Source organism: Macrotis lagotis, chromosome 8 (genome assembly GCF_037893015.1).
Source record: "Macrotis lagotis isolate mMagLag1 chromosome 8, bilby.v1.9.chrom.fasta, whole genome shotgun sequence".
In the NCBI taxonomy this organism is placed as follows: Eukaryota; Metazoa; Chordata; class Mammalia; order Peramelemorphia; family Peramelidae; genus Macrotis; species Macrotis lagotis.
In genome coordinates, this window is record NC_133665.1 from 17618055 (window position 1) to 17640492 (window position 22438).

Below are 22438 nucleotides of genomic sequence, written 5' to 3' on the forward strand. Positions count from 1 at the left end.
TAAGACTAAAATAACTCTTCTTTATTCAGTCACATACATCCTCACCTAGCTATTCTAGTCACTTATGACATCCGTAACTTAATATACTAAATGTAACATCTGATTCTTTGATTTGGCATAGACTTCTGTCTCAGTTCTTTTATTGACTTTCTGAGTACAAGTACATAGACTATTATGCTAAAAAGATAGGCAAAGATAAGAATATGTCTTCAAAAGAAAAGAAAGACATTCAATGATTTGTTCAGTGAAATTTTATTTATAAACTTTAATTAATAATATATGCATTTTAGTTGTTTACCCAATTTATTTAATCACCCAATTAATTAATGCAGAAAGGTGCCTATTCTGATTATCCCCTACATAGTATAAATCATCTAAATTCTCTGAGATGCATGATTAGGGAATAACTTAGCCCAACATTTCATTCAGACTTCCAGTCTTACCAGGCCCAGGATGATAGAAATGACTGCGATAAATTTGAGGCTTGAGGGTAACTAGTACAGTGTTTGGTAAAGCAAGCCCCCAAAACAGTTGGACATTGATGGGTGAGATCTGGATTCTGCCTGATCTAGTGGTTCTGTGAGATAAGTATTATTAATCCTTTTTAAAATATGAGGAAACTGGGGGTGGGGAGAGGGAAGCAAGATGGGGGGGGAATTGTAAAACTGAAATAAAATCTTAAAAAATAAATAAATAATAAAGATGAGGAAACTGAGGTAGACAAGTTATGTCTAGGTTTATAAAGGCAATGAGTGTCTAAGGTTAGATCTGCACTTAGGACTTCCTGATATATCTAGCACTCTATGCCATATTTACAACATTTTCTCAATAAGCACCCTGACTGGCTAGGCAAATATCTATTTTGGCATGTTAAATGTATGCATATATAGGTATATAATAAAGTAAAATAAAAATAAATATGAGATTAGAAGAGAATAAACTGTATAACTTCCAGCAAAATACTATCCCTAAAGATTGCTTTTTTTGTATTAGACCTTGGTGTTACACTGAATTCTAGCTTTATGATCTCAAATTAATCTGAATGGAAATGTTTGAAATGGAACCAAGATGGCAGAGTAGAGGGAAACTTCTAGCTTAACACTCCCAATATTCCTCTCAAAACAACTTAAAAATACTGCATCAAATCAAATTCTTGAATGATATGATCAACAGAAAGTTAGGATAAGACATTTCTCAGACTCAGGACAACTTACATGCTGGAAGGAGTGATCTGTAGTACTGTTGTGGAGACTCACTGGGAGCATGCAATAACATCATTTGTGGGCTTTAGAGGTAAAAGGTTGATAGCAGCAGCAATAGTACTGTTTGTTCTCACTACCCAGAGACAATAAAGGATTACACACCTAATCACTGGGCCCAGAGCTGGGTACCATTTGCCAACTCCATTGCCTGTTACTCAGTAATTTTGGATCATGCTTCCAGAGCAGAGAGGAACATTAATAGTCATAAGAAGACAGGGACCCTAGTTCCAGTTCACAGGCCTGAGAGGGAGTTGGGAACCTACCTGGTTATTGGTCATAGTTCCAAGGAGGGAGAAGAGTTGTGGTCACAAGAGAGCAGGAGTAGTAACTGAATATGGATCAGAATACAGACCAAGAGGACAGTGATCATAACTCTCCCTGGATGGAAGCAACAAAAAATTTATAGATCTGATAGAATTATCTGTGAAAACAGGACAAAAAAAGCCTGAAGCTTGGGAAAGTGACTCCAAGCCTTAAGAGGTGAGCTCTAACATAAAATTCATTGTTAAGATGAAAATTGGAAAAGTGAGCCAAAAAAAAAATAACCTATAAAAAATACTATAGTGGTTGATTAGTTGTTGCCCTTCATTTTCAAAAAGTACCAAAATGGCATCACTCTTTCAGTGATAAAGTGCATGGTGTTTGTAGCTAATCAGATCAATATAAGCTCAGGAAGGCTCCAACACAAGTCAGACACAAATAGTTCACATGAACATTTGGAGTGGAGATGTCTAAATTTGCATATCTCCTATTTCTTTTGAGTTATAGCAAGTGCTTTTTTGCTTATAGAGTACATACAGTGCTGTCTTTGATGTGGGCACACCATCATTATAGCAGGCCTGTGCTCCCATGTCTTCCATGTCTCACAATCAATTCCAGAGCTCTTAAGAGAGACACCAAGAGTATCCTTGTATCACTCCATCTGACCTCCATATGAACACTTGCCTTGTGTGAGTTCTCCATAGAATAGTCTTATAGGCTTCAAACAACATGAGCAGCCCATCAAAGTTGCACTCTCTCCAGGAGAGTTTGAATGCTAGGCAATTCACCTTTAGAAAGGAACTCTGTGTTCGGTGATCTTCAGAATCTTTCTAATATGGAAGCAATTCAGTTTCCTGGCATGGTATTAGTAGACTGTCAACAATGCGGTCAGCTTAACAGCTCTCTAGACCTCCATTTTGATGCTTAGTCTAATTCTTCTTCTCTCCCACACTTTCCTTTGGAGCCTCCCAAATACTGAACTAGCTGTAGCAACAACCTCACAATCTATGTGTACATCCTAGAAAGTATACATCAAAGTAAATTGAACTTATCCAGCAGCATTCAAAATTTCTCCATTTGTTATAACTGATGGTTCTACATATGGATGGTATGATGCTGGCTAGTATAGAACCTGTTTTCTAAGTGTTAAATGTTAGACCAAATTAGCACAAGCAGCAGAGATCCATATTTTGTTACATCTCAGCCCAAACCTGCATTGAGAACACAATCATCTACAAACAAAAAGTCATTACCAACTCTTCCTCTACTTTAGTCTGTTCTTTGTACCTTTTCATCACTTCAACAGCTGACCTTGATGCTGTTTTCATCCTCACTGAAAGCATCCATCTCTGGAAACATCATCTCATAGGAGCAAGCAGATCTTCATCTCTCCATTGGTGACTAGAAAAGCACAAGAGCATTTCATTTATCCACAATCTGAACAACTATGCCATCGTGAAACTCATGAACAAAACTGAAGAATTTCTCTGGACAACCAAATTTTGCTATAATTTTCTACAAGTCTTTATGTCTGACTGTACCAAAGGCCTTCATTAAATAAATGAGCATTATGTATAGTCCTCTGTTATGTTCTTGGCATTCCTCCTGGAATTTCCAAGCAACACACACCATATTGACCTTTGCATGGCCTTTATAAAGCCATACAGGTGACTGTCTTCCAGGTGAAGAATCAGCCATTTTAAAGAGGGCTCTGGAAAGAATCTTGCCAGCAGTGGCTAAGAGAAAAGCCTCACCTGTGATCATCATAGGAGAATCTATATTCCTTTCCTTAATAAAAATGAACAATAGAGGCATCTTTGAACTCCTGAGGAATAATCCCCTTCCCAAATAATCATAAAATTTCTGTCAACTTTTGTATAAGCATTGGACCGTCTTCCTTGGAAATCTCAGCTGAAATAAAATCAGTACCAGGTGTTTTGCCACATGAGAGGATTTGCATTCAAATTGCATTCAAAATCTCTACCCTTCTTTAAGGAAAAAGTAAGTAGAGAAAGATTGACTTCAATATGAGGTATATAGTCAGTGGCTTCAGTATTGATTGATTGATGATGATCTATTGAGAATACGATGGAAGAATTCAGCTCCAAAAAGAGGTTGGCAGGTTTCATACTAAAGATAGTATTCTTCCTTGAACACTGTATTCGCAAAAGGGAGAATTAAGGGAGACAATATTTAGAAGCAAAACATACTTTTGAGGAGGAACAAAAAGAAAGTTAAATAGAATAAAATAGGATTGAGGGAAATATAAACAGCAATCATTACTGTGAATGTGAATGGGATGGACTCACCCATAAAATGGAAGCAGAAAACAGAATGATGTAGAAACTAGAATCCAACAAGAAACACAAAGTCGAAACAAGAAACACGTGAAATAGAAAGATACACACAAAGTTAAAACAAGGGACTGGAATAGAATTTATTATGCTTTAGCTTGTGTAAAAAAAATTCACACAACAATCATCTCAGACAAAACAAAAATAGACCTAATTAAAAGATATAATTAAGGTATCTACATTTTGATAAAAGGTATCATGAATGATGAAGTGATATGAATACTAAATATATTCACCAAAGGGCAGAACATCCAACTTCTTAAAGGAAAAATTAAATGAATTATAGGAGAAAACAGACAGCAAAATTATACTAGTGGGGGACATCAATTATCTCTTCTCAGAACTGGATAAATCTAATCATAAATAGGAAAAAAGTTAAGGAGAAAAATACAAAGTTAGATATCTGAAAATAGAAGTACATATTTTTCTCAATTATCCCCAGCATCACAAACATTGGCCATGTATTAGGTTATAAAAACTTCATAAACATATTAAATTCACCCTTTTCAGACCATAATGCAATAAAAAATTACATTCAAGAAAGTGCTGTCAAAGCAAGAATTAAAAATTAATTGGAACCTAAATATGTTAATCCTTAAGAATGAGTAAAAAAAAACAAATAATAGAACCAATCCATAATTTCAGTAAGGATAACTAGCAAAATCTCTGAGATGGAGCCAAAGCAGAAATTATGAGAAAAGAATCAACTTTTTATTCAATAAAAAGAAAAAGAGCAGATCAAGGCAACTAAAAAATACTAGCAAACAGAAAAACAAATTGGAAATCTTGAAAATCAAAGGAGAAATTAATAAAACTCAAAGAAAAATTTAACTAATTATAAACCAAGCTGGTTTAATAAGAAAACATCATTGGCCTATTTGATTATCACTATCAAAAATGATAAGGGTAACTATACCACCAATGAAGATGAAATTAAAGCAATTTATATTAGGAGCTATTTTGCCCAATTACATGACAACAAAACTTGACACACTAAGTAAAATGGATGAATATGTACAAAAATATGAATTGCTTAGTTTAACAAAAGAGGAAAGAGAAAACTCTACCTTATAAAGAGCCAGAAAAGAGCTCCCTAAGGAAAAAAAAAACCAGGACAACTATTTATAGGTAAATACAAGAATTTACAAATAAATTCTACCCAATTATATTTTTTAAAGAACAATCAATTCTATATATAAAGTATTTGGAAAATAGATAAAGGAATCATGCCAGAGACCTTTTGTAACACAAATATGATTTTGATAACTGAAGTAAGAAGAGTGAAAAGAAAGAATTCCCCTAGTGAACATTGATGAAAAAATTTTAAATAAAATGCTAGCAAGTAAACCACAACAATATCACTAAGTTTATAAATTATGGTCAGATCGAATCCCTATCAGGAGTGCAAGACTGGCTCAATATCAAGAAAACTACATGCATGATTGACATAATTGAACAACAATAACAACAAAATATTAATAACAATATCAATAACAACAAAAATTAATTTAATTAGTAGGTACAGAAAAGGCTTTTGACAAAATAACACCTATTTATATTAAAATACACTTGAAAGCCTAGAAACAAATGGAGGTTTCCTTAAAATGATAAGAAGAATATATCTAAAGCCAAGACTAAGTATCAGGAAACCTCTCCAATAAGATCAAGGAATGAAGCAAGAATTGTCTATTATAACAGTTATTATTCAGTATTATCCTAGAAATGCTAGTCATAGCAATAAGACAAAAAGAAATTGAAGGAAGAAAAATAGGCAATAAGGAAACAAAGCTATCATTCTTTGCAGGTGAAATGAGATGATGGTATATGTAGAGAAAAACTCCAGAGAATCAACTAAAAAACTAGCTGAAACAATTACATTTTAGCAAAGTTACAGGACTTAATCCCACAGAAATATCAATATTTCTACATCTCACCAATAGTACTAGTAGGGAGAGATAGAGAAGTTCCATACAAAGTAACTGCAGACAGTATGAAATACTTGGCCAAGTCACTTACAGGAACTATGTGAAAATAATTACAAAAAACTTTTCCCACAAGTGAAGACAGATCTAACCAGCGGAAGAAATATTAAGCATTCGTATATGGACTGAGCCTTACATAAATAATTTTTTAAAACGAAGCATATTACACAGCTGTAATAAATAATCAGCCCAACCATTCTGATTTCAAACTGTATAACAAAACATTAATCATCAGAACAATCTGATGAGAAATAGAATGGTGGATCAGTGATATAGATTAGGTATACAATATTCATAAGTAAATGACTAAAGTAATCTTTTTTAATAAACACAAAGATCCAAGCTTTGGGGATAAAAATCACAATTCAACAAAAACTGCTGGGAAAACTGAATAACAATAAGATTTGGATTATTATTCTCATCTTCTGGCATATTTTTACATCCTTACACTCTAATTTGAGGTGACTAATACTCCTAATACTGTGTCATCTTCATGAGTTAAGCACAACATATATACCTTTATCAAGGTATCAAGGTAAATGACTTTATCAAAGTCATTGGCAAAAATAAAACAGGGCAAAACAAACCTCTGAGGCATTCCACTATAGGGCAACCTCCAAGTTGATTATGACAGATTTATTTGATGACTTTGGATCCAACTATGAAACCAATTCATATTACCTAATTTCATTATCATCTTGTCCACATCTCTCCCTGTTCTCAGAGTTAGCCAAATGTTTGTCTATCTAAGTAAATGATTTCTAAACATTCCCTTTAACTCCCAGTGTAGTTAAATTTAAATATATATATATATGAAATTTCCTTTATTAAAGAATGACCTATTCTTGATAAAGTGATGTTACTCTTAAGAAATCACCCCCTTTCAATTGTTTACAAACCATCTCTTCATAATACATTCTACAGTTTAGTTAGGAATTGGAGTCAAACTTATTGACCAGTACTATTCAGATCCTACTTTGTTCCCACTTGGAAAACTGAGAAAACATTTGGTCCCCTTCAATTCTGCTGGATCTCCCTGTTCCCCATACAGTCTTTCAAAGATCATAGAACACATGCTCAGCAGTTTCATCTACAGGGTCTTTCCATAACTTTGGATGCAGTTTGCCTGGACCTCATCATCTGGCCTCATCGAGATCATCAAGGTGCCTTCTTTCTATCTTCCAACTTAGGGGGTTTCAGTTCTCAATTAACAATTTTTATTCTATTCTTTTAAGTTCAAAGAACAGTATCCTTGGTAGAAAATGATCAAGAATAGTTAATCGTCTTGAAGAAAAGTGACTCTGTATGCCCAAAGGGCAATAAAAGTGCATACCCTTTGGTCCAGCAAGATCACTACTAAGTCTGTCTCTCACAGGGATCAGTAAGAAGAAGAAAGAATCAGGGGTGGCTAGGTGGCACAGTGGATAGAGCACCAGCCCTGGAGTCAGGAGTACCTGAGTTCAAATCCGGCCTCAGACACTTAATAATTACCTAGCTGTGTGGCCTTGGGCAAGCTACTTAACCCCATTGCCTTGTGAAGAAGAAGAAGAAGGAGGAGGAGGAGGAGGAGGAGGAAAAAGAAGAAGAAGAAAAGAATCCACCTGAACAGAACTATTCATAGCAGCTCTTTATGGGGTGGTAAAGAATTGGAAACTGAGGGAATACCCATCATTTAGGGAATGGTTGAACAAATTGTGGTATATGAATGTAATGGAATACCATGATTCTTTAAGAATAATGAACAGTCAGATTTCAGAAAGTCCTGGAAAGACTTTGATGAACTAATGCTGAGTGAAATGAGCAGAACCAGTTACTTTAACAGCAACATTGTGAGATGATCTATTCTGATGAACACAGGTCTTCTCAGTGGTTCAGTGATCAAGGACAATCCTGAGAGACCTGTTATGGAAAATGACGTCCATATCTAGAAACAAAAAACACTATGGAGTCTGAATGCAAAAAAAGAATACTATGCTCACTTTTTTAATTTTTTTATGGTTTTTCTTTCTTTCTCATGGTTTTTCTTCCTCTTAGTTCTAATTCCTTTTTTACAACTAATATGGAAATGTGTTAAATACAATTGTAAATATGCAACTTTTACCAGATTGTTCACTGCCTTAGGGAGGGAAGAGGAAATGTTAAACATGAATGCAGAGGCTGAATGTTGAAAACTACCTTTACATGTAATTGAAAAAAGTAAAATAAAGTTGGGGGTGGGAAGAAGGTGGAACATTAGCTAAGACTTAAAGGACACTAGAGAAGAACAAGAGAATTCCATGCATGAGGAATAGCCAATGAATATGTTGGAATGAGGAGATGGAGGGTCCTGATAAAGGAATAGCAAGGAGGGCAGTGTTCCCAGATCACAATGTATGGTGGGGGAATGAGCTGGTGTGTTGTGAAGTGAATGAGAAGATTGGCAAAACAGGAAGACCTAGCTTATGAAGAGCTATAAAAGTCAAACAGGATTTCATATTTGACTCTAGACGTGATAGGAATCCACTGGAGTTTATTCATTAGGATGACATGATCAGACTCATACCTTAGGAAGATTGAACATCAGGTTGACAGCTAAGTAGGAGATGGACTGGAATTGTAGGGGGATACTTGAAGCAAGGAGACCAACCAGCAAGCTATTTTAGTAGAGGCACAAGGTTGGTGCCATCAATGGGAAAAAAGGGGTTATATAACTTCTCTGGAGAATTTAGAAAAGTAGCTTAGAACAGTGTCTGCACATAGTAGGAACTCAATAATACTTATTGACAGACTTAAGTAAAAAAGGAAATAATTTGGCAACTAATTGGATGAGGGAAGAGGTGGGGAAGGTAGTCAATGAGAGAAAGTGGGGGGAATGAAGGTGACACTTAGGATGGGAGTGTGGATGACTAGTAACCAGAATGTTACTCAATAATAATAATGAAATTAGAAATAAAGAGTAGTTTGGGGAATATATATTTTGGACATGTTGATTTTGAAGTTGTCTGAAATGTCTAGTGCAAAATGTCCAATAGATAATTAGAGATGCAAAACTGGAGGTCAGACAAGAAATTATAAGATAATTATAAATAGCTTTGCAGGAATTTGTAGAGAAAAATATTTTTATCTTTTATTTGAGGGAAACAGAAGTATTCAGGAAAAATTTCACATTCAAGCTGGGCCATATTCTAAGACGTGTATGATCTTGATAGTTGGAAGCACAGGGGGAGAATAATACAAACGGGAAAAATAAGCTAAAATGTAGGGGCAAGAAAGCATTTCACATGTTCATATGTTTAAGGAATAGTTCTATGGCTAAAGAAAAAATATGCTGTGGTCTTAAAGTGTAGCAGAGTGAGGGTTGTATAGAGAAATTAAAAGGGGAAAAAAGATACAAAAGGGAAGAAAAGAAAACTATTAGATTCTAAGGAGATGCTTTGGCCAGCTAAGTGGTACAGTGGATTGAGTGCTTGACCTAGAGTTAGTAAGACCAGAGTTCAAATCTGGCCTCGGATATTTACTAACTGTGTGATCCTAGGCAAGACACTTAATCCTCTTTGCCTCATCCATAAAATGAGCTGGCAATGAGGTGTCCATCAGTTGGGGAATAGCTAAAAAATTATGGTTTATTAATGTAATGGGATAATATTGAAAGAGAAGAAATATTAAAGAGATGATTACAGAGGATCCTGGGTCATTTGTACTGCTGAATAGTGAAGTATGTAGAAACAAGGAAAACACCATTGAACTTAAAAACAACTTTGAAAGACTTATCTCTACTCAATGCCATGAACAGCCATGTCTCCAGAGGACTTTATTGAATGAAACATGTCACTTGCCTCCTGATAGAGTAATAATAGATTCGAGGTGAAAAAAAAAAGACTTTCTATACATGACTGCTTTATGGATTCATTTTGTTTTCATTATGCTTATTTTTTTTTATTTGAAGAAAAGAAAAAATGAGGAATTAGCAATAGAAGCCCCCCAAAAAGACCAGTGAAAGACTTTGTTTTGTTTTGTTTTGTTTTTAGGTTTTTGCAAGGCAAATGGGGTTACGTGGCTTCCAAGGCCACACAGCTAGGTAATTATTAAGTGTCTGAGACCGGATTTGAACCCAGGTACTCCTGACTCCAGGGCCTGTGCTTTATCCACTACGCCACCTAGCCACCCCCCTAGTGAAAGACTTTTGTAAAATGCACAGAAGAGAAAAAAAGGAAGTTCAGAAGCAAGTTAGTTTTGAAAAAAATTGTAGAATTATTATACTTGTTTTTAATAAGCATAGAATATAGATTCATGTTTCATGTACACTCTCTTTGTTCTGTGTTATATGGAAATATTTATCATTATTAAGTGTTTAAATTCAAAGTTTGAAAACGAAAGGTGCTTGATTAGGAACTAGGATCACTCAGGCACTATACAAACATTTATTAGGCATCTCCTATGTTCCCAGGCCCTGTTGTAGACACTGATAACACAAGTAGCCCTGGCTCTTGAGAACTTGCATAAGTATGGACACTTAGAGTACTTTAAAAAAATCTATTCATAGCCGATGACAAAGTAATGGGGATGGAGTGAAGGAAAGGGATAAGATGTCTAGAAAAGACCTCACATAGAATATGAGCTGAGCTTTGAAGGAAGCCACGTATTCTGAGAAGAATGTATAGGAGGGCATTCCAGACTTGTGCTGAGGCAGAGACATCAGAGATGTTACATATGGGAACTGTCAGAAAACAGTTCTGCTGGCCTGTGGAATCTGGGAAGTGGAATGTCATGGAGAGACACATAGAAGAGCTTGTATTGGATTCCACAGGCAATAGGGAGTCTTTGGAGCTTTTTGAGCAAGAGAATGACATCACATCATCAGACCCATAATTTAAGAATATCACTTTGGCAGCTATGAGAAAGACAGATTGGAGGAAAACCAATTAGAAAGATTTTTCAGTAGTACAGGAAGAAGGTGATGAAGACCTGAGCTAAAGTCTTGTGTGTGAAGAGGAGATTATTCCAAGATGCATAAAAGTAGAATTGACAACACACTCCAGCTGATGGTGAGAAATAATTCAGAGCTAAGTGTCTTTGAGGCTTGCAAAGCTATGACTGAAAGAATGGTGGCAGTTAACAGAAGCTCTGTTTTGACCATGAATTCTAGGCTTTTACTACTAACTCCTTAAAAACTTGGACATTTCATTTCAATCTTTAGATTTCCACCCATTCTGACTTTATGATTCTGTAACAGTTTACCTCTTCCCCAGTTGCAGTTGAAGTTATAAGGGGACAGCAAACCCAGACATAACTAAAAACAGTGTCAAACTGATTTTCAGTTTCTAATTCTGTAGTATCAGGACCAAAATGCTCATATTTTAAACTATCAGTGGCAAGCCTTTTTTTTCCTATCTGCAGCCCCTAAGATCAGGGGGAAATAAGAGAGTTTCTGTTCTAGGAGTGGGTAATGGGATTTGAAGTTAGGTAAGGACTAAATTATAAAGTAATAACTACAGGTTAAGGAATTTGGACTTTTTTGTGATAAGAACTGAAACAACCTAGGCAGTTTTTTCAACAGTGGGGAGTGCTAGGGTTCTTCTAGCAGTCATGTATACACTGGATAAAAAGACAAAAAAACTGGAGGCAGGAAGAACTCTTGAAATAGTTCAGATGTAGGTGAGTGTGTAAGCTATACAGGCTTGTGGCAGGAGGTAGCAGGTTGTTGAAAAGCTACTCACACCTCCCTCCATCTCTTGTCTGTGCCAAAGTTTCTGTGTGGGTCCTTGGGACATAACTTTGTCCAGAGTACAGGATTGCCCATTGTGGATGCCCATTACAAAGTTTGATTTCTTCTTTTTTCCCCCAAAAAATAATTGCACACTTTATTTGAATAAGTAAGCAAGCTGCTTTGTAAAAAAAAAAAAAGTTTGGAGCAGAATTCAGTAAGTCATGGACAATCTCTCATACTTATTCCTAGAGGTTTTAAGCTCCTTGGACAATCTGAGAATACCTCTCTGATTATATTTGCTATGATTTATATAACCAGGATGGTACAAAGTAACATTAATTTTTTAAAAGTTAAACCTGAGGGTGGCTAGGTGGCTCAGTGGATAGAGCACTGGCCCTGGAGTCAGGAGTACCTGAGTTCAAATCCGGCCTCACTCACTTAATAATTATCTAGCTTGTGGCCTTGGGCAAGCCACTTAACCCCATCTCCTTGCAAAAACTTAAAAAAAAATTAAACCTAAAAATATCCAATTGAATCTTTTGTAAAAGTATTGCTGATTACTTGGAAAATCACCAATAATGTACTTTTCTATGAGAATACCCATAAATGTGGCATGAAATTTAAACATAAATGAGCTTTTAAAGTTAATTATTGCTAATGTGAACTATTTTCAACATTACCTAACATCCTTCCAAAATAGTATATTTACAACTCTAAATTAAGCTTTGTCTCAGGCTTTTACAAAGCTAATCCTACACTATTCCATTTTCCTTCAAACAGCATAGGAAAAATGGTTTATAAGTCCTGCCTAAGATTGCTATCAAAGTCATAATGAATTCCACAACTCCTAAGTTGCATGTAATCAAACTATTTAATTCTCTCTATATATAGAATGGCCCATTCAAGTATGTACAGTTTGTAACTATATGCTTAGTAGAGCATTTTGGAATCAGAAAGCTACTAGTGATAGTTGGGCTAACAAAACCATGGATGTCACTAAAGTACTCTGGTCTCTTAGTGTTTATTATACAAAAAAATAAAAGGTTTGAGTACTTAATTATATGAATGGTCAACTCTTGTATTCCACAATTGTTAAAAGTTTCTCTTTTTGTTCATAGGCATTAAGGCTGTATTCTCTGGACACTACCATAGGAATGCTGGTGGAGTCTGTAACAACCTCGATATGGTGGTATCATCTGCGATAGGCTGCCAATTAGGTGAAGATACCCACGGACTTCGTGTTGTGGTGGTCACAGCTGAGAAAATTATTCATCGCTACTACAGCTTAAATAAACTAAGTAATGAAGGTATCGAGAAAGATCTGTTAGGTATGATTAAGCAAGAGTAGCAATTTTTCTTTAAGTCATGTTCAGTTTTTACTTATATCTTTTGATTTTTCATTTGACAGTATTTCCAAGGAATATTTCACTGAAATACAATAGCAGAACCTTAAAAGATTTGTGATTTGGGGATATGTATACATAAAAGTTTGCTTTGTTTTCTCTTAAATTACAAAATGGAAGGCTTACCCTCCTTAATGGAAGAGAATTCAATGAATGATCTTTATGATTAAAATCTCTCTTGCTTGCTGTTTGAAAAAACTATCCTGAGGATGTGTCTTTTGACTCTTTTATGGTAGCATATTATCAACGATTCCCCATTCTCCTTAATCCCATTCAGATACAGATCTATTTCTTTAGACCTGCTCAGTCAGACTCAAACTTTGTAACTCTCAAAATGTCAGCTATAATGAAGGGTTTTGTTCTTTTAGAGATTTTTTGGAGTGCTTTTTTCTGTTGAAAGCAACTGTCTCTACTTCTTATTAGTGAAAAGAAACATATATAACCACTTACATAGATCTAGATAACCTACCTGTAATAAGTTATCTTTTATGATGATTTATGAAGTAGAATATAGTTTATACAAATAAGACTGAGTATGTTTGTCCTGAAGGTAAGAAAGCTACATTTTTTTCATGTAAATTGGTTTATACATAAAGAGCACATCAGGGAAAAAAAGAGGAGAGATCTGACTTGCAAAGGCATTTAGCATCCATCATATATTTGTAGTTTATATGAGCAAATAGCTTCAAAAGCCTGGATCTCCTATTACACTTTGACCCTGACTGCAAAGCAATATTTGTGCACTACCTTTCTCCACATTGACTACTAATTGATTAATTGTACTTGTTAATTGTTCAAGTTTCTGTTGGCAAAATGAAATGTTTTAGTCAAAATAGGCAATATTTTATAGACAATTTTTCAAATCAATGAACTTAAATTTACTGAGAGAAGACAGTGATTCCTGTGCAATGTGTTAACTTCATCCATTTATTCCATTCTGTTGCTATTATTGATTACCTAGTTACTCTTTCACTGAATAGCAGCCTCAAGTTTCCATTAAAAATTGTCAGGGACTGCTATGTGGCACTCTGGTCCTGGAGTCAGGAGGACCAGATTTCAGATCCAGCTTCAGACATTTACTAGCTGTGTGACCCTGGGCAAGTCACTTAATATCAACTACCTCAAAAAAAATTTGCTGTAATATTGATGCTGGGAAATGGGCTCATGGAGGGGACATTAAGGATCAATGTGAGTTTGTTTTTGGTGAAGAATCACCAGGCTCTCTTGATTCAGGAAAGTAAGAAAAAGCTTATATTTTAATTCACAGGTAACTGCAAAAAGCTCACAGGTTCTTAGAAAAAACCCAAAGGTTAGCTTCTTTGGAGAAGCAGCAAGATGAGTTTCAGTGGCTAGAGAGAATAGCAAAGACAGTTAAGAAAGTGAAAGGAAAAGTAAATAGCCCCGAGAAAGTGACTGGGCCTAGATCAATATAGATCCAGCATGGAGAAAAGGTGTCTGTCCCTTGACCACTCATGTGCTTTCTTGCCACTGCACCTTTTCCATTGTCTCTACCTAGCTCAAGAAGTGTTAGAAAACAAAATTAATTTTAATTTAAAAATTAAAAAGTCACATGATATTATTTGGAGAAGGAAGGAGGACATGGAAGTGGAAAAAGAAATAATTTTTAATACAGTGATGGAGTGTCAAAATTGCAGAGTGTGTGGAATAAATGATTATCTTAATGTAAGTTTTCTTGACACCATCCAATGTCTATAATAATATTATAGAGACCAGAAAATATCTCCAAAAAATTATTCCAGTGGCATTAAAATGGAGACAGAAAATAGTTACAAAAATAAAGATTTTACCTTGAAATTTTTACCCACTGCTGACAGAAAATAGGTTAAGGAAAAGTGATGACTTCAAAACTAAATATTATGACAACTTTGGAGAAAATGGATTATTTTTTCACAGCAAGATACCTTGTTATAAATCATATGTAATTGGATTTAGACATAAACACAAACACACATGGATTTTTTTGGTCCAAATTTGTCCAGACCTGAGATTTGATCAGCATAGGAAATTTCTGATTTGGAATTTCCTTACAACAATTTAAGCAAAATTTCTGTAATTTATTGTCTTAAAAAAACTTGCCTTGTTTACTGAGTGGCTAGGCAACTTACTCACAATCACATAGCTATGAGTGTTAGGCAGGACAAGAATCCAATTCTTCCAAGGTTGATTCCCTTAATTCACGGTATTGTCTCTCATGTTTCTCATATGTGGCATAAGCAATATAGCTTATGTTTTAAGGTAAAAAAAATGGGAAAGGCAAAGGAGCACCAGTCACAATCTATTCCATGAGAAGTAACTTAAAAGCTAAGTTTCAAAGTCTAGATTTATTGAATTTTTAAAAAATGATTTAGAAATAAAATTAAATGTTTATTTTTGTAATACACACTTTCTTTAACATTTTAAATTTTACTTGCATTAGAAAAATTTTGTGATATCTATTTTTATTCATGCATTCATTTAAAATGCATTAACCTACTATGTATAGTACATTTAACCTTAAAAAAATGTTACTTTTTGACATTAAGATGCCATTGGCATTCAGTTTTTGTTTTGTAGAAAAATAAGGAAATATTTTCGTAAAATAATAAAGACTTTTGTTGCTCTACTAAAAAGTCTTTAAAGGAATTAATTCCCTTATTTCATTGCTGGATTTTTGTTTTCTTTACTTTCTTTTAGTCCAGATGGCAGAGTTGTTGGTTTTTAAAGTTCTTGCTTAAAGATTTAATCTGGGTAGATAAAATTGATGGCATATAATCACAAATTTTGCATGCCATCCTACTGTACTATTTGAACATTAAAAAGTAATATTATTGGTGAAGGACACTATAGCAATGTCATTTTCACATAAAGAAAAATTATAGAATACCAAATATTTGTAAATTTTAATCCAGGTTTCATATTCTTTGATGCCTTTAGTAAGTTCAACTCTGGTGGGACAAAGGAAATGTGATGTTATTGGAGCTCATGATGTTTCAATTCTGAAATGAATTTATGGATCAGTTATGGATTAATAATTTTTCAGTAAAAATGTAAACTTAGTAATTCATAAATATTTTATAATATACTTTTTTCCTCTCTAAGAAACAAGTTTATTGGCATTAGGTAAGTTCAAAAAAGGCATATAGAAATAATGAATTTCTTTTAATATCATTTTTCTTTTTTTTCTTTTTCTTGCTGTATAATTTTTAATAGATCTAGAATTGGTTCTGTGAGACCTCTCAGAAACCATCTAGTCTTTTACTTTTTTCTTGGGTCTAAAATTTATTTATTTTCCAATTATCTGTAAAGATAATTTTCAATTCATTTTATATTTTTATTAGGTTTTTGTAAGGCAAATGGGGTTAAGTGGCTTGCCCAAGGCCACACAGCTAGGTAATTATTAAGTATCTGAGACCAGATTTGAACCCAGGGACTCCTGACTCCAGGGCCGGTGCTTTATCCACTGTGCCACGTAGCCACCCCTTCAATTCATTTTTAAAAATTTTCTCCCTCCCAGCTTCTCTTTCCCTTACCCTAAAATTTTAAATAATCTGATATAGGTTAAACATATACAATCTTGCTACACATATTTCCATATTTCTCAGTCAGGCTGTCAAAGAAGACTCACAACAAAAGGGAAAACCACAAGAAGGGAAAATTTTAAGGGAAAATAGCATGTTTTGATCTGCATTCAGATTCCACAGTTCTTTCTCTGAATGCGGATAGTATTTCTATCACAAGTCTTCCTATAACATACTTTTAACTGGAGTAAGCAATTATTTGTGAAAGTAAATATGAAATACTGAATTTCAGCATAATGTACCTTTATATTGTTGGGCAAAATACAATGGCACTCCCACCATCTGTTTAGAATTGAGAACCATCTGCCTTTCACTAAATCCTTATTTTCAGTTATGCTGTACTGTATAGACCTAATGGACAGTAAATGTGATATAGTGTCTCCAAAATCTGAAAGGTCACAGTCTTTGGATCAGTAATAAAATCATTGGATTTTAGAACTGGAAGTGACTTTATGAATTACATGGTCCACATGCTGTTTTTTAATAGATGAAGGAACTAGATGTAAGAACTGAGAATAAGTAATGAAAAACCTTGATCCCTAAATCTCCTGATACCTCTTTCCATTTTGCTACAACATATTTGAAAGATAGTCTCAATTTAAAAACAAAGACAGCTGACAAGTTAGTTCCATTATGCCATATTCATTTCATTATGTTTAATATTTATTACACACACATATATATGAACACTATCCCCAGTTTCTTGAAAATTAAGTAAATATATAAAATGTCATCATTGAACCAAGTTTTAAAATATCAGCTCTGCAATATTTGAAAATTATCACAACACAAATCATATGAGTAATAGCAATGTCTATTTGTCAGGTAAAAAATAGCTTTGTGCTAGGGTCTCCAGATCTTCCCTCATATATAACATGAAACAAACCTCTTAAGAGAAATCCAGTTGACAAAACCCAGAATGAGAAGCTAGGAGAAGAACATCTACCTCAAGGTTTGTCTTTTGTGATCATGGGTGAGCCAGGTGAGGAAAACAGAAACTCTGCTGGGAGCACAGGATGGGGTGAGAGTCTGAGAGCAGGACTAGCTTATGAGCCACAAAGACATGAGCCAACTGGGGAGCAGAGGCACTGGCTGTGGGACTGACAGTCTGGAGCTTACCAGCAGGTCTGGAAGGTGCATTCCAGTGTGGGAGAGGGCATCAATCCCTGGGCTTCTTTGGTCTGGAGGTACTCAAAGTCCATACCTTCATTTCAGTTGAAGCATCTCACCAGAACAAATACAATTACAGCCCATCTCCCCCTAGGCTAAGGTGTGAGCAGCAGAGCTTCCTCAGCTGTGAATATGGAGAGAAATTACCTTGCCCCAGGGAATAGCCCACCATTGTTGAAAGATAAAAGTTTTCAGCAGCTTCAACCACCCCCTCCAGTTCAAGGGAGAGGGCCTCAAATCAAGGTCACAGACATTCCAAAGAAATCAACCAGCACCCCTGACCAGCTGGCCCACTTGGAGTTACTAAACCTAGTGAGTAAAGCTTCTAGGGATCTCAACACCAAAGCTCTGTGAACACCCCCTCCCCAACACAGAATCTTAGGAAAATGAAGAAAGGCCAGCAGAAAGGAGGGTCCATAGAAAAATTACAAGAAGGAAAAGACCCCAACTCAGAGAGATCTAGAACCTCTGAATAGAATATGATTTGGTCTCCAGCACAGAAAGACTTCTTTGAAGAAATCAGGAAGGAGTTTAAAAATCAATTTGGGGGAGGGGTGGCTAGGTGACATAGTAGATAAAGCACGAGCCTTGGAGTCAGGAGTACCTGGGTTCAAATCCTGTCTCAGACGTTTAATAATTACCTAGCTGTGTGGCCTTGGGAAAGCCACTTAACCCCATTTGCCTTGCAAAAACCTTAAAAAAATCAATTGGAAAATTTGGGAGGGAAAATTAACACCTTGCAATAAGAAAACAAATCCTTGGAAAATACAATTGGACAAATGCAAAAAGAAAACAATTCTCTCAAAACCTCAAATGGTCAAATGGAAAACTTTCAAAAGTAGAATTGACCAGTTGGAAAAGGCAGTTGCAAAAGGTAAATGAAGAAACTTCTTCTCTAAAAAAAAGAATGGAGTCTGTGGAAACTAATGACTGCATGAGCCAACAATAGTCTGTTAAACAAAGCTTTAAAAATTGAAAAAAATAGAAGAAAATGTAAAATACCTCATCAGCAAAACCACTGACCTCAAGAATAGATCAAGGAGAGATCACCTAAGAATTATTGGTCTTCCTGAAAACATTAAAAAGAAAAAAAAACCCTACACTTACTATTACAGTATTTAGTGGTGGAAAACTGCCCTGATATCATAGAACTAGAGGGCAAAATAGTTATTGAAAGAATACATTGATCCCCTCCAGAAAGGGATGCAAAAATGAAAATGCCAAGGAATATTTTGGCCAAATTCCAGAACTATCTGATAAAAGAGAAAATCCTGCAATCAGCCAGAAAGAAACAATTTAGATTCCAAGAAGCCATAGTAAGGATTACACAGGACCTGGCTGCATCAACATTAAGGGATCAAAAGACCTGGAATGAAATATTTGAAGAGCAAGGGAGCTTGGAATGCAGCCAAGAATCCACTACCCAGCAAAGCTGAGCCTTCTCTTCCAGAGCAAGAGATGGACATTCAATGAAATAGAAGACTTCCAACTTTTCCAGAGCTTAATAGAAAATTTGGACTTCAAATAAGAGAAACATGAAAAGATAAAAACAAGGGGGTGTGGTAAAGAAAAAGAAAATATACTGCTATCCAATAGATGAACTGGCTATATCCCTGCCTGGGAGACTTTAATAACTCCCCAGAATTGTAACTCTACTAGAGAGAATATGGACACTCCTGACTTATTCATGAAACTGCTATCCAATAAGATGAAATTGGCTATATCCCTACCTGAGAGAAAGACTCATAACTCTCAATGGTTGTAATTCTATTAGAGAGAATATACTTAGCCAGAAGTGATGAACACTCATGAATTTCCTGTGACTCAGAATGATTTAAAAACAATACCTCCTTAAAAGGGGGGACAGTAAAGAGATGGGAGGATGGAGGAGACTGAATGGGGTAAATTACTTTAAGAGGTGCAAAGGACCTATTGCAATAGTGGGGAGGAAGGGAGGATGTGAGAACTGCCTGAATGTTGCTCTCATGAGATTTGGCTTAAAGTTAACAGACATACACTCAGTTAAGTTAAGAAATTTATCTTACCTTTCAAGTATTAAAAGGGATAAAGGGGAGGGGGAAGGAAAGGGGATCCAACCGAAGGAAGGGAAGGAAGAAGGGAAAGGAAAGGGGAAAGGGGAAAAGGTGGGGAGGGTTGATATTGGAGGGCAAACACACTGAAGGTGGTGGTATTCAGAAACAAAATACTGGGGAATATGGATAAAGTGGGAAAAGAGGAAAAAATACAAACAGAGGAAGATAATATGAAGGTCAATAAAGAGTAAGTAATTGTAACTTTGAATGTGAATGGGATGAACTCTCCCTTAAAATGTAAGCAAATAGCAGAGTGGATTAAAAACCAGAATCCTACAATATGCTGCTTACAAGAAATTCATGTGAAGCATATATAGATATATATATATATAGATATAGATATATATAGATATATATATATATATATATATATATATATATATATATATATATATATATGAAGAGAGAGAGAGAGAGAGTAAAGATAAAAGGTTGGAGAAAAATATATTTTGCTTCAGCTGAAGTGAAAAAAAGTAGGGCTAGCAATCCTTATCTCAGACAAATAAGCTGCAAAAATAGATAGTGTTAAAAGAGATAAAGAAGGAAATTATATTCTCCTAAAAGGTACCATAGGCAATAAAGTAATTTCAATACTAAATATGTATGCACCCAATTGTATGGCATCCAAATTCTTAGAGAAGTTGAAAGAGCTACAGGAAGACATAAACAGCAAAACTCTACTAGTGGGAGACCTCAACCTCCCACTCTCATATTTAGATAAATCTAACCATAAAATAAACAAGAATGAATTTAAGGAAGTAAATAGATTTTTAGAAAACCTGGGCATGATAGACCTATGGAGGAAATTGAATAGATATAGAAAGTACTTTTCTGCAGTACATGGCCCTTATACAAAAATTGACCTTCTAGGACATAAAAACCTAATGATGAATTGCAGAAAGGCAGAAATAGTAAATACATCTTTGTTAGATCATAATGCAATAAAAATTACATGAAATATTGGGCCAGGGAGATATAGACCCAAAACTAATTGGAAAATAAATAATTTCATTTTAAAGAATGTATGGATCGAACAACAAATTATAGAAAGAATTAATTATTTCATCCTAGAAAATACAATAATAAAACAGCATACCAAAAACTCAAAGTGGCTGTCAGGGGATATATTATATCTTTAAATGCTTACATGAATAAATTAGAGAAACAGGAAATCAAGCAAATAAATATGCAACTAAAATAGAGAAAGAACAAATTAAAATCCCCCAATTAAATCCCAAATTAGAAATTCTAAAATTTAAAGGAGAAATTAATAAAATCGAAAGCAAGAAAACTATTGAACTAATAAATAAAACCAAGAGTTGGTTTTATGAAAAAACCAATAAAATTGATAAATCTCTGGTCAATTTGATAAAAAATGAAAGAAGAAAGCCAAATTGCTAGTATCGTAAATGAAAAAGGTGAACTCACCATTAAGGAGGAGGAAATTCAAGTAATAATTCAGAATTATTTTGCCCAACTCTATGCCAGTAAATTTGTTAATCTAAGTGAAATGGATGAATATTTACAAAACTACAAGTTGCCCTAGTTAAATGAAGAGGAAATTAAATACCTAAATAACCTTACCTTAGAAAAGGAAATTCAACAAGACATTATTGAACTCTCTAAGAAAAATCTCCAGGGCCAGATGAATTCACAGGTGAATTCTATCAAACATTTAAGGAACAATTGGTTCCAATTCTATATAAACTCTTTGGAAAAATAAGTGAAGATGGAACTCTTCCTAACTCTTTCTCTGACACCAATATGGTGCTAATACCTAAACCAGGAAGAGTTAAAACAGAAAGAAAATTGAAGACCTAACTCCCTAATGAATATAGATACAAAAATTTTAAATAAAATCTTAGCAATATTTTTACAGCAAGTTATCACTAGGATGATACACTATGATCAACTAGGATTTATCCCAGGAATGCAATTTCAATGTTAGGAAAACTGTGAGTATAATTAATTATATCAATATCAAACCTATCAGAAATCATATGATTATAGCAATAGATGCTGAAAAAGCTTTTGACAAAATACAGCACTCACTCCTACTAAAAATACTAGAGAGTGTAGGAATAAATGGATTGTTCCATAGAGAATAAGCAGTATCTATCTGAAACCATCAACAAGTATTATATGCAATGGGGATAGGCTGGAGGCATTCCCAATAAGATCAGGGTAAAAAAAGGATGCCATTATCACCACTACTATTCAATATTGTTTTAGAAATGTTAAATTCAGCAATAAGAGAAGAAAAAGTAATTGAAGGAATTTAAATTGTGAAGGAGGAGACAAAATTCTCACTCTTTGCAGATGACATGAGAGAATTTCCTAGAAAATCCCAAAAAATCATTTAAAGACATGAGAGACATTCCTAGGGAATCAAAAAAAATCATCTAAAAACTAGAAATAATTAGCAACTTTAGCAAAGTCACAGGATATAAAATAAACCCTCATGAATCCTCAACATTCTCATATATGTGTGTGTGTGTGTGTGTGTGTGTGTTTGTGTATGAATGTGTGACTAGGAAGATGCAGCAGAAAGAGCTAGAAAGAGCATTTCAGACAATATAAAATACCTGGGAGTCTACCTGCCAAGGCAGACTCAAAAACTTTTTGAAAACAGTTATAAAACACTTCTCA

General features: G+C 34.7%; 1 protein-coding gene across 1 annotated transcript in view; it reads left to right on the top strand.

The window, feature by feature from the left end:
* Positions 1–13829, top strand: part of CPPED1 (calcineurin like phosphoesterase domain containing 1) — a 134360-nt gene extending 120531 nt beyond the window's left edge. The window contains exon 4 of the mRNA XM_074196443.1: positions 12664–13829. Within this exon, the coding sequence (XP_074052544.1) occupies positions 12664–12893 (230 nt within the window). The 3' untranslated portion in view covers positions 12894–13829. The remainder of the gene's footprint in view (positions 1–12663) is intronic.
* Positions 13830–22438: the final 8609 nt, after the last annotated feature.